We start from the raw sequence: 12,862 nt of genomic DNA, 5'->3' as shown, positions 1-12,862 counted from the left end.
AGTGGGAATGACTTTTATTAACAATACATGATAGACATGAACACTTGTGAGCTGGTGTCAGTGTAATGGAGCCGGGAAGCTTTCATCGCACTGACAGAAGGTATAAGACCTTCTAGGCTCCAGCCCCCCGGCGGGGCCTTGTTGTGGGGTGTAATGGTCGGGAGAAAAAGTCCTAAATAATAAAAAACCCGACGCCTAACGCAAAGGGCAAAAACCTCGCACCTAAGCCAAAACGGCGCGAGGGAAAAAGCCCTGTAACCGCGATTAATTAATGTGTGAGTTTGGGGGTGAGCCGGGAGACGAGGGCTCTGGTTAGCGTTTTAGGGGCGGCAGCCGCGGCCCTAACACGCTAAAGGCTCTTGATGATCCGAGCGTCGGCGAGAAAGACGAACAGAAGGTCGTGGATATCCGGATGAGTGTCGCCCAGGAGAGTCGGAAGGTCGAGAGAGAGTCCATGTGTGTTAATGTATTGTACTATATGTCTGCGGTGTTGGTGTAGGTGTGGGCAGTGGAGGAGGAAGTGTGAGATGGTATAGCGTGGGTGGTCGCGGCAGTGGTGGCATATGGGTGGAGGTGCTCTGTCCAGGATGTAGTTGTGGGTGAGTTGTGTGTGGCCGAGCCGGAGCCTGGCTAGGACTCTCTCTTTGATCCTTGTGTTTTGATGGGAAGAGTAGAAATGGCAAAGTTTCGGTTTAATGGAGAAGAGATGTGGTGTATGATCATCTATCCAGCATTTTTGGCGGTATCTCTGGAAGGCACGGAAGAGCGAAGACAGAAAATCCGGAAGGGGGAGAGCGAGATGATTTCGAGATGGGAGATGAAGACCTTCTTTGGCTAGCTTGTCCGCTTTTTCATTCCCCTGTATTCCAACGTGGGACGGAATCCACAGGAGAATGACGTGTTTGTTTTCATCGGTAAAGCCAATAATCATCTTTTTTATTTTATAAACGATTTCGTTTTTTTCCATTTTTCTGTGAGCTATTGCCTTTACCGATGAAGCTGAGTCTGTGCAGATCACAGCCTTTTCTATGTTTTTCGACGAGACATATTTGAGTGCTGAGTGAATGGCTATCAACTCAGCACTAAATATGCTATGGTCGTCGTGTAGCCTACTTGTTTTGTTATGATGGTCAGATGTGACAGCGGCTGCCGTCCTCCCGTCACAAACTGAACCATCTGTATATATGTATGCATAGTCTTTATGTTCTTCTTTATGCTCATAGAAAAGTTGAATGCTTTCTTCTTTTGTGACTTTTGATTTTGCCTCTGCGTACAGGAATGCAATATTCTCTATGGCTGGCAGAAAGAAAGAAGAGATGGGTGGCCGATGAAAAATAGATGGAAAATCCAACTGGAAATCACTAAGTGTCCTTTCTATGCGATAGGCGATTATCGGGTATTTGAGTTGGGCCGTTGTGGGAGGGTCGTCCGTATATCGATTGGAGACAATGCGGTGCGAAGGCGAATAAGGGGACAAGAAAGTGCGCGCATAGAAGCGAAGGAGTTGGAGTTTACGGCGGTGAGAGAGAAGAGGAATATTACATTCTGCGTGGAGAGCCTTGATATTTGTGGTGCATTGGGCTCCTGTAACTATACGCAGGGCCTTATTTTGTATAACTTGAAGTGATTCGATCTGATTAGAAGCTATATCATCAAATAGAAAACTGTTGTAATCCAGGATAGGACGGATTAGGGAAGTGTATAGGTTAAGGAGGGTGCTGCGATCAGCACCCCAATCCTTTCCTGCTATACACTTAAGTATGTTGAGGCGCCTAGTGCAACGCATTTTAACGTCTTCAAAGTGATGTTTAAAGGAGAGTCTACTATCTAGTGTGATGCCGAGGTATTTGAACGTTTTAACGTATTTGATAGTTTGGTTCTTTACTTTAAGTTCGGTATCAAATTTAAAACGGGACTTATGGGAGAATATAAGTGCTACTGTTTTGCTGGGTGACAAGACTAGGCCCCATTTATCGCACCAGCTATTAATATCCTCCATTGCGTTTTGAACGGAGGCAAAAGCCGAGTCAATGTTTCTTCGCGTTACCCAAATGGCCACATCATCGGCAAAAATAGAATGCTTAAGGCTACTAGGTGGATTTTGAAAAAGGTCGTTAATCATAATAAGGAAGAGGGTTGGGGAGAGGACACTGCCCTGAGGGAGGCCGTGATCCTGATTAAGATTGGGAGAAAATGTGTTACCGCATCGTACGTTAAATGTTCTATCTTTGAGGAAATTAGAGATATAATGGGCCATGTGGCCGCGAATACCTGTCTTATGAAGTTTGATCAGAAGGGCTTGTTTATTTACTTTATCAAAGGCGTTTTGAAAATCAATGAAAACTGCAAATGTATACATGTCATTTTGGAAGCCCTTCTGGATGTCATCAATGAGGTGGACTATATTGTCTGCCGTGCAGCGGCCAGACCTAAATCCTGTTTGATGTGGAGAGAGGAGGTAGTTACCTTCTAGATATGCCCTAATCCGTCCATTGACCATATGTTCTGTCAATTTAGCAGCGCAACTGGTTAGGGATATAGGTCTATAACTAGAGGGGGAGGAGGGTGGTTTGGAGGGTTTAAGGATGGGGACGATGGTACTGTATCTCCAGCTCTCGGGGTACAAATTGTTTTCCCATAGATTATTGATTACTATCAAAAGGTTTTCAAGGCCGGATTCAGAAAGGTTTTTGAAGAAAGGATAGGCTATCTGATCCGGCCCTACCGACGTTTCACCACATCGAGATATGGCGTGTCTAAGTTCGAACAAGTCAAAGTGCTTGTTATAATTTTCAGTATTTGCTGAGTCGAAGGAGAGGGTGTCGAGTGTTGTGTTAAAGCTGTCATGTTGTACTTGTGTGTATTGTTGAGCAGAAGATATTCGTGCGTAATGTTGGGCGAATTGTGTCGCAACTTGAAGGGGAGTGGCGTAGTGGGTGTTGTTAATGTAGAGATGAGGAATTTTGTAAGTTGTGCTGCGCCTTGTATAAAAAACTCTAATTAGCGACCAGATTTTAGAAAGGGGAGTAAATCTATTAAAGTTGTTAGAGAAGGAGTGCCATCCTTCTTGTTTTGCTTAAAGTATTATTTGTGAAGCATCATATCGGGCCTTCCGGAGGGCATTTTCATGGTAATCGCAAATACATTTGTTAAAGACTCGTAAGGCACGCTTCCGCAGAGCTACAGCTCGATTGCAGTCAGCGTTCCACCAAGGGGCAGCTTTGTTTTCACGTGGGGGGTGGGTATGGGGAATATTTTGGTGAGCAGCAGCGAGAATCACGTTTAAAAAGGTGTTGATGTCAGGGGGAGGGGTGGGAGTGTGTTCATCTATATGTTTTTGAAAGGAGGCCCAATCAGCTTTCTTAAAGTTCCAACGAGGAAGAAATGTAAAATTGGCTTGTCCTGAAGGGACATTAAGTTGATAGTGAATGGGATAATGGTCGCTAAACAATGTATCATCTCCGACGTGTTGAGTGAAAAGTGTCGCGGTGTTAGTGTCTGTGAAGGCCAAGTCGATGACGGAGTGTATGACTTGACCTTGGTTGCGTCTGGTGAAAGTGGGTGTGCGGTTGTTAATGCAAATGAGATCAAGTGAATCCATTATCTTATCAATTAGTGTTCCGCGCGCGTTGTTCGTTGTTGAGCCCCAGGATCTGTGGTGGGCATTAAAATCTCCTAGTATTAGGCAGGGGTGGGGGAGCTGGACAAACAATTGGCGGAGTTCAGAGGAGGAAAAGCGGTGGCTAGGGGAAAGGTACAGGGAAAGGATGGCAAGGTCATGTTGCGCTATTTTGACTTGAGCTGCGACCGCGTTAAGCGTGGTGCGGAGCTGAATTTCGTGGTGCAAGAGGTTATTAGCAATATAAAGGGCCGAGCCGCCTCGGCGGGGTTTTTCATTTACGTTATTTGTATATAAAGTATATCCACGTATGTTAAAGTTGTAATTAGAGGAATCTGAGTCCAGAAAATGGGTCTCCTGAATGGCGGCTATCAACGGTTTTTTATTTAATATATAGTTCTTGAATTCGCCCCAGTGGCTCACTAGAGAGGAAGTGTTCCACTGGAGGACGAATTCATCAGATCGATGCATGTTTTATGTGTGTTGAGTGTTAAACAGATTTTTCACGAGCAGCCGCCGCTGCGGCTCTGGTCTTCATCCCCTCTGACGGGGTTAGGGACGGGGCGCGTGTCGTGGCTCGCGGATGCTGAGTGTCTGCGTTTACATGCTGGCTCGCCGCTGGGGCGGCCTCATCCGTCTCTAAGTCGGCGGGCGGAGAGGCCACCGGACCCACGATTGTAGAGACGGTCTCTGTGTCAGAAACGTCTGAGTCCGCCCCTGTGTCCACGATACTGTCGACCCATGACTCCATCACCATGTTGCCGGTGCTGTTTGGAACCGATTCGTCGTCGCCGCGGTCGCACTGCGCCTGTCCCGGGGTGACAGCCGGAGGACCGGCCGACGTCTCCGTCTGCTTTCCGTCCGAGCTGAGGGGCGATTCGGTCACCCGCTCCGGCTCAGACGCGGGGGTCTCCACAGCCTCGGGCGCGCTCAGCTGTCGACGGACAGGGGCTTTCGGGGTGCGACTCTGGACCGGCGGGTTTTCGCGACTCGGTACGGTGTCGGTGAGTGAGGCCCTGCGTGGAGAGGACGAGAGCGCCGGATATTCAGAGGCACCTGACTCCGAGTAGGAACTCGGCGGGAACGGTGGAGGCGGGGGTGGTGGCGCCAGCTTGGCTTTGAGCTTATTTTTTTGGTACTCCCATGCGGGGCACATCCGATCCCAGGCTGGGTGCGGGCCACCACAGTGGCCGCACCTGTAGAGATCCCGGTCGCACTCATCGACCTTGTGGCCGGATGTGCCACACTTCAGGCAGTTCAGTCGCTTTGACCTGCAGGTCGTCTGGTTGTGGCCGTAGCTGCCGCACTGTCGGCAGAGGCGGGGGCTGGGCTCCCATTCCCTGACCTCCAAGATTTCATATCCCGCGTATATAGCCGGTGGGCAGGTAAGGCCCAGAAAGTGGATTTTGATCCTCGGGTTTGGGGTGGGGCCACGCGAGCGGAGTCGAGTGACGAGGGTGACCCCCTGCGGCCGCAGTTCGTGTAGGAGCTCCGTTTCGTCCATGTTTTTCAGTGATGGGGCAAATACAGTGCCGGCCACCGAGTTCAGTTTGGTGGCAGGGCTGGCGGCGACTTCGTTGCCGAGGAAAGTCTGGATCGAAAGGGCCAGCGAGGCCTGAGCCTTGTTTTTAACCCGGATTAGAAGAGATCCCGATCGGACTACCTTTGCGGTGACAACCGGGCCGATTAAGGTGTCGAGTTCTCGTTTGATTCGAAACGGTGACAGGCCCTGGAGGGACCGATCAGGACTAGTCAGGATGATAAACGACTGCCCGTCAGGCACGTCATCTAGCGGCTCCCAGCCTCGACCAGGCGAGCCCGGAGAGGAATCTTCGAGGAGGGGGCGGGTCAGGGGAGGGCGGGGGCGGGAGAGGGGAGGGGCCATGTTTAGAGAATGTAGATGGTTGGAAATGCGCCGAAAAAAGCGTGCCAAACGCACGAAGAGGGTTAAAAAAAAAAAACGAGATCTCACAGGCGGCACACCCAAGAAACGAGTATGAAGGAAACTTTTGATGGAGAAAGGAGCAAATTAACAAAACAGAGACGTAACAGTAAGGAGAGAACAGAGAACCTTACCGGTTTGTTTAAATCACGATTTTCCAGGTGGGAAAATGGCCGACACTAAACCGACGCGGGGTATCAGAGCCGAATGGAATAAAGTTTAGGTTTTCGTGGTTCTGGGTCATCATCAAAAATATCCTTTTCCTATTGACGTAATAAAACTTAAGGTAATGGGTAATACATACTTTCCTCAGGATATTTTACCATATGCTTCTGATATTGCATATCCCAAAAACATATTTCTTATCAATTTACGGATCTTCCACCTATGATTTTATAACTTGTTATGAAATTGTTTTATGATCGACCAGAAATACTTCAGGGTTAGGAATAATGACGTCATAATACCAATTTGAAAGATGAAACGGTTTGAACGGTACCAAGCGAGGCTGCGCAGTTTCTTCAAAACTGGCGCATGAGTTTATCTTTTATGTTCTTCATATACAAATCCAACTGCAAACCATTGCTGTCATTGGCTTAAATGCACACATCAGCCCCAGCTTTGTCCCGAAGGGACGCTGATGAACACAATCATTCCTCACTCCATCGGAATGTGGTGAAGATTTGTGAGGCTACAGCATAATTTTGTGATAATTTCGATGCAGTGCTCTGCTCCTGGTAGATTTTGAAAGCATGATTTTAAAAATGTAAAGCACTATTGGCATCTATTGCAACGTCGCGGGTGGAGTTATAAGCTTGCAACAATCCCTATTTACACGCGGCTGTGGAATTTCGCCCGCGTCGTGTTATATAACATAGCTTAGCGAGCTCATAACTGGCTGTTCAACTGGGTTGAACTGAATTTCCTAAGTCCTATAAACCGAATTGTTCTGGCTATTGCACCTCATTTCAGTTTGAGCTTCTGTCTTGATGCATAATGTTTATGTGACTTTATGTGTGTTTAAGTGTGACTGTGGAATGTTAATGTTATGTGTGTTTAAGTTAACTGCGTAATACTTTCACTTAGAAGCTTAACCATAGTGTTGCATTATTAAAGACTTTGGTATTGTGTTGTCAGTCATCAGAATCTGTGACTTACCTAATTTACACAAGTTTGACAGTTGAGTGATCAGTGAGTGTGGGACAACACAAGTTAGTGTCATCTTGGCTTGCTGCTTCCTGATGCTACTGGTATTGCAGTGTTGGGTTTCCATAGAAGCATGGACAAACTGGAATGCTCTCATGTTGAGTGCCAGAGTCTGTTGATTTTTCCATGGAAACACACTACACAGTACCAACTACCATGATATGATACCCCTAGCAATTAGCATCAACTGATAAGCCATGAAACAGGGCCCAGGACTCTTGTGATGGCTGTGATGGCTTATGGTTTTAAGGTTCCACAGTCACGCTAGCATTTACAGCAGCTCTACGACCAAGCATTTTATGCTCAGATATTGCAACATAACCATGGAATCAAAATACACACATTTCAAACACATTGCGACTGAAAACATAGCAGAGATTCCATCTGCTAAAACCATGGAAAATCATCTTGATCACTTACCTTGCAAAAGATTCACCAAAGTCTAATGTTTCAATTTACGATATCATGTAGTCACTTTTACTTGACATTTGACAAAAGCTGTTCTTAACCCTGTGCTCCTAGTTAATTGTATGTTGGGAGAAGTTGTCAAGAACAGAAATGTGACACCACTATGAAAGCTATAAATTTAGTTGTGTATCTTGCATTTGAAGCATATTTACTTAGGTAACTTGCATTTGGAGCATTTGAGCATTGCTTATTATAGCTAACAAGTAACTGCAGCTCTGGTGTAGACTGTAACTACTGACTGCACTCTGCAGTGCCTGACTGTGTGAAAGGGACAGTAACTTATGCATAAGCCAGGCATCAGAGCTGAGGGCATGTGTTAACCTGGCACTGCGGTGGACCTTCCGCGCGTGGGGGGGCATTTTTTGCCCCCCCCCCCCCCGTGTCTCCGAAACTACTGGACGGATCCGGAAAATTCAAACGGCGTTCGATAGCCCTGTCAAATTTGTTGAGGGAAACCAAATTTCATTTACCTCAGGGTCACCGATGACGTCACAGGTCAGGTCAAAGATAAAATGTTTCACCGTTCACGGGTCTTCTAGGGAAAGCGCTATAACACCGAGTAAAACGCATTTTGTCGAAAATCAGCGATAGGGCGTCAGTTGTCTAGTACATATGTTGCTATTAGAGGTCACTGGTCATACCAGGTCAGGTCACATGTCAGGTCACCAAGGGTCACCACTCACCACTCACCACTCACCACATGAACCCAACTTCACTAAGGTTGTGCGATGCATGTTTTATGCCCAATTTTTAATTTCCAACTCAATTGTGTTGGTTATAAGACCACCAGGCACGGTTTAGGTCACTTTCTGGTGGAGGTCAGGTCAAGGTCACTGGTCAGGTCAAGAAAGGTCAAATTTCAAAGTTGTTAGTTTTGCATAAAATGGGTATTGATTCGATGCAGCTCGTCACGGGGAGTCTAATGGTGGTCTGTGTTTTGCGCTACGAGGTCTAGAATGGCTAAAAATTGAGTTTGAAAATTTGACGTCATCAATTTTGAACAGTTTTTTCGCTATAACTTTGCCAAAAAAAGAGGTATCGATCTCAAATTTAGTATGTAGATAGAGGGCGGTAGGGACTATCACATATATTCCGTTTTTTTTTTAATTCAAAAAACTTTTTGGATTTTTTGGCTATTATGTTCAAAAAAATATATTTTTTATTTTTGGGGTCAAAATCCAAAAAAATCAAAAATCCGAGATATCAGTTTTGTAGCACTCTTTATTCTACACCTTTTATGTTTGAAACATTTTTCTGTATCTCTAAAGCTGTAGGCCTGACAGCTCTTCCCGCGAAACCTTTTTTGGGTCGAAAATGGCAGAAATGACGTCACTCTGCCGTCATTAGCGGCCAACCTATCATAGCCTTTGAAGAGATTTTTGGTCACAATGTGCAATAGCTATTCACGGGAGGGTACTGAAAGTTTGGTGACGATCGGCGCAGTGGTTCTGGAGATATATCGAAAAAACTAAAGGGGGGCAAAAAAGGCCCCCCCCCACCGCCTGGAAGGTTAAAATTAGGTTGACATCTCAAATACAAACTTCTAAGCCACCGCTGCATGATATGTAAGATGATATGCTTATCTATGTTATTTTCACAGGCATAATAAAAGAACAAATATATATTTTTCGTAGCTGAAGATGTCAACTTCTCCCCAAGGCAATGGCATTGTTTCCACCAATGCTGCAGCTTCAGGGAATCAAGGTAAATGATTAAACTATTATATTTATTCTGATGGCATATTGTTGTAAAAGGCAGACATTCAGTATTTGGCTCATTTTGATAATGCTCTTGCTCTCACTCATCTAAACGTGTTTACAGTGGCATTGAGGAACCTAAAGCAAGATGGGATTAACCAGCTGGTGGATCCCAAACATGCATCAAAGGCACTGTCAACAGACCTTGTTGACCTGGCAAAGGAAGTGCAAAAGGCAAGTCCTGCTAATAAAACCGCCGTCGTATTGCAGTTGACTTTGGGGCCCGCATGCAGTGCTGGATGTTCTTGTATCCAAGCTGACCAATAGCAGGGTGTTCCTCGACCACCCTGTACCAGCCAGTCAGCCAGTGCCTCGGCTGTAGGGACAATGGCCTGATCTGCTTCTAGATAGACCGTTCAGTACGGTGGTATAACCAGAGGACACGGCCTTCCTTCATTCCCCGGAGTAACGTTCTGACTCGTCGGGCCCGATCAATCGCGGACCGCGGTACATCTAGCGTGGGTACAACTTTCATTGCCTCCTGCCACCTGTGGTAGTTTCGATATGTGACGTGTGGTTAGGACTGTCGCGCACGATAAGTGTAAAAAACATGAATCACTGCTATTTATTACGGAGCGAGCGAAGCGAGCGGAGTCTTTCCTTAGATTAGCCCGGCAGGCGGTGGGCCTCCCAGCCACCTTCCGCGCGGTGGGGGGGGGGGGCATTTTTTTGCCCCCCCCCCGTATCTCCGAAACTACTGGACGGATCCGGAAAATTAAAACGGCGTTCGATAGCCCTGTCAAATTTGTCGAGCGAAACCAAATTTCATTGACCTCGGGGTCACCGATGACGTCACAGGTCAGGTCAAAGATAAAATGTTTCACCGTTCACGGGGCTTCTAGGGAAAGCGCTTTTAACACCGAGTAAAACGCATTTTGTCGAAAATCAGCGATAAGGCGTCAGTTGTCTAGTACATATGTTGCTATTAGAGGTCACTGGTCATACCAGGTCAGGTCACAGGTCAGGTCACCAAAGGTCACCAAGGGTCACCACATGAACCCAACTTTACTAAGGTTGTGCGATGCATGTTTTATAGCCAGTTTTTCATTTCCAACTCAATGGTATTGGTTATAAGACCATCAGGTACGGTTTAGGTCACTTTCTGGTGGAGGTCAGGTCAAGGTCAGGTCAAAAAAGGTCAAATTTCAAAGTTGATATTTTTGCACAAAATGGGTATCGATTCGATGCAGCTCGTCACGGGGAGTCTAATGGTGGTCTTTTTTTTGCGCTACGAGGTCTAGAATTGCTAAAAATTGAGTTTGAATATTTGACGTCATCAATTTTGAACAGTTTTTTTCGCTATAACTTGGCCGGCCAAAAAAAGAGGTATTGATCTCAAATTTGGTATGTAGATAGAAGGCGGTAGGGACTATCACATATATTCTGTTTTTTCGAAATTCAAAAAAACTTTTTGGATTTTTCGGCTATTATATTCAAAAAATCTATTTTTTGATTTTTGGGGGTCAAAATCCAAAAAATCGAAAAACCGAAATAGCAGTTTTGTAGCCCTCTTGATTCCACACCTTTTATGTCTGGAACATTTTTCTGTATCTCTAAAGCTGTAGGCCTGACAGCTCTTCCCGCGAAACCTTTTTTTGGGTCGAAAATGGCAAAAATGACGTCACTCTGACGTCATTAGCGGCCAACCTATCATAGCCTTTGGAAAATTTTTGTCACCATGTGCGCTAGCTACTCCCGGGAGGGTACTGAAAGTTTGGTGACGATCGGCGCAGCGGTTCTCGAGATATATCGAAAAAAACTAAGGGGGGGGGCAAAAAAAATGCCCCCCCCCCCCACCGCCTGGAAGGTTAACGGAAATTTCTGAGTATGAACGGCCGGCCGGCCGGCCGTGCGGACGCTTTTGCGAGGCTTATATCTCAGCAACCACTTGACCGATTTACACGCGGTAACTTTTGTAGGGTAGCTTCATTCCTTTTACCAAGTACTGGACTATTCCCGATGCATGTGGGTGACGCCTTTTGCACGTGCCACGTGCAAAACGAAGAGGTGCCAGTTTCGTAATTGTTGCAATATCTCGGTAACTACTTGGCCGATTGCGCTGAAGCTTGGCATGTAGGTAGGCACCCACTAGGCAATGCATATCCATGTGCCAGAGTTGGGGTGCTGCTGCACGTGCGCACGTGCAGGGGTCGTTTCCAGATCTCGAGAACGGCTGGGCCGATTGTGCTTAAATTTGGCACATCGCTAGAGACCGGTTAGTAGGGTGCCGTGCAGCTGGAGGTACCCCTCGAAATTTCGAGGGGTAAGTCAGCTGGAGGTACCCCTCGAAATTTCGCACGTGCAAGGCTCACCCTCTCGCTCGCTCCGTTAGGCGCCCCAAAAGGCGTTATACTGGTACCACACATTCATGTGTCTTATGAGGTGGCATTTTTTATTTTCTAGCCTTTCTTTCAACTGAACTAGTCAGGCAGTCTTTTCTCCAAATTATTAAAGCCGGCTAACACGTTACTTATTTTATTTTTCAGGCGGACTCATTTGTGCGGGCCAATGTCGGTAACAAACTGCAGGTGATTGTGGAACAGATCCGCTTTCTGCAGGCTCAGGCCGAAAAGGTGCTGGGCGAGGCAAAACGCAACAACGATCTGCACCACGTGACGTGCAACTGCAAGAAGATCCCCGGCAACATGTACTACATGTACGAACGTCCCAACGGCCAACGCTACATGTCTATGATTTCGCCTCAGGTACGGACTATTTGTTATTCCAGACTGGGGAAAGTAAAGCTTTTCGCGTTATTTTTTAACTCTTGATTTGTGATTGCTTCGTGATGAATGATTGCCAATCACTAACCACTTACCCGGTTATTGTGTTTACAGGAATGGGGCAGTGCATGCCCGCACGAGTACCGGGGCGCCTACCGACTCGAGAACGACCTCTCCTGGACCCCTGAGGAGGACCTGAGCAGCCGCGCCACGGACGACGCCCTCATCGAGCAGATCCTGCACAACAAGCGCGTGCTGGCCATCGCTCAGCCGTCCGATGGCGGTGTCTCGTAGAGGTTTTACTGGCGAGGGAAATGTGCGTTCTGCTGCAGCTGAGACGGCTGCGGGCCGGATCGCTCGTGACGTGCAATCGTGTGACGATGGGGTGTCTCATACGATGGACTCAGGGGTAGGTGGTGAGTGATGAGTGGTTGTCACAGGGGTTGGGGGGACTTCTTATACGGTCCTACTTTGGTGGCTCCGTATTGCGTGGCGTTTCGTAGCTGTTGAGACGCGAGATGTGTGATACGGATGGTTAGATGAGGATATGAATCGTTTTTTGAATTACGCTCATATTCTGGTTGCGGAATGGCGAACTGATGAGTAACTCAGGATCCAACCTCATTGTTTCGCCCAAAAAGCATGATGCGTCGGTCTTCGAACGTCGCTTGATGGGTGGGCATGTTGTACATTTCGTTCTGTTTATCACTTTTGTTACACTCGTTTTTACTTTGACGCCTCGACACGCTGAGACTGGGCGGTGTCAGTATCACTGGTCTGTCGTTTGAGAGCTCGACATGTCGCCATGTTTATAATGGGCGGACTGGGGGCGCGGCGGTGCGGCGTGTGTGTGCCTTGTTTTTCTAACACTGGATACGGTGCATATGTCCTCTGGCCGGAGTGCGACGTATTTCTGCCACTGCCTGTATGTGTAGTATGGGTATTTTAATGGTCAATGTTTGACTCGGGGTGAACAGTGTTACGGGAATTACGAGCGAGCGACTCACGTACCGAAGTTCAGTATTGGTTTTCCATAATCCTCATTTTTGCTGCTTTTGATCGTTGCTACTTGTTTATACATGAACTCTCATCCCGTAACTGGCAGACTTTTTATGGTACATTTATGAACGTTTTTTTACAACTCATC

The 12,862-nt window shown here is 46.9% G+C and overlaps 1 protein-coding gene across 5 annotated transcripts; it reads left to right on the top strand.

Moving 5' to 3' along the window:
• Positions 1-6,119: 6,119 nt before the first annotated feature.
• LOC122393115 (uncharacterized protein C1orf50 homolog) lies at positions 6,120-12,805 on the top strand. 5 transcript variants are annotated; one of them, XM_043388773.1, is made up of 5 exons: positions 6,120-6,148; positions 8,836-8,939; positions 9,057-9,166; positions 11,479-11,697; positions 11,830-12,805. In XM_043388773.1, the coding sequence occupies exons 2-5, from the start codon at positions 8,876-8,878 to the stop codon at positions 12,007-12,009; spliced, it is 573 nt and encodes a 190-aa protein (XP_043244708.1). In that variant the 5' UTR covers positions 6,120-6,148; positions 8,836-8,875; the 3' UTR covers positions 12,010-12,805. The 5 variants fall into 5 exon arrangements, with proteins under 5 accessions (XP_043244708.1, XP_043244710.1, XP_043244709.1 ...); XM_043388775.1 differs by lacking the exon at positions 6,120-6,148 and adding an exon at positions 6,164-6,246; XM_043388774.1 differs by lacking the exon at positions 6,120-6,148 and adding an exon at positions 6,229-6,298.
• Positions 12,806-12,862: the final 57 nt, after the last annotated feature.

The sequence above is a fragment of the Amphibalanus amphitrite genome, unplaced genomic scaffold (assembly GCF_019059575.1).
Source record: "Amphibalanus amphitrite isolate SeventyFive unplaced genomic scaffold, NRLGWU_Aamphi_draft 000516F_arrow, whole genome shotgun sequence".
NCBI lineage: Eukaryota > Metazoa > Arthropoda > Thecostraca > Balanomorpha > Balanidae > Amphibalanus > Amphibalanus amphitrite.
The sequence above is the reverse complement of the archived record's forward strand: the minus strand, read 5'-3'. Positions and strand labels throughout refer to the sequence as shown.

Coding starts and splice junctions, on each gene's coding strand:
- LOC122393115 (XM_043388773.1), top strand. CDS start 8,876: ATGTCAACTTCTCCCCAAGGCAATGGCATTGTTTCCACCAATGCTGCA. Junction 8,940..9,056: donor TGCAGCTTCAGGGAATCAAG/GTAAATGATTAA, acceptor ACGTGTTTACAG/TGGCATTGAGGAACCTAAAG. Junction 11,698..11,829: donor TGTCTATGATTTCGCCTCAG/GTACGGACTATT, acceptor TTGTGTTTACAG/GAATGGGGCAGTGCATGCCC.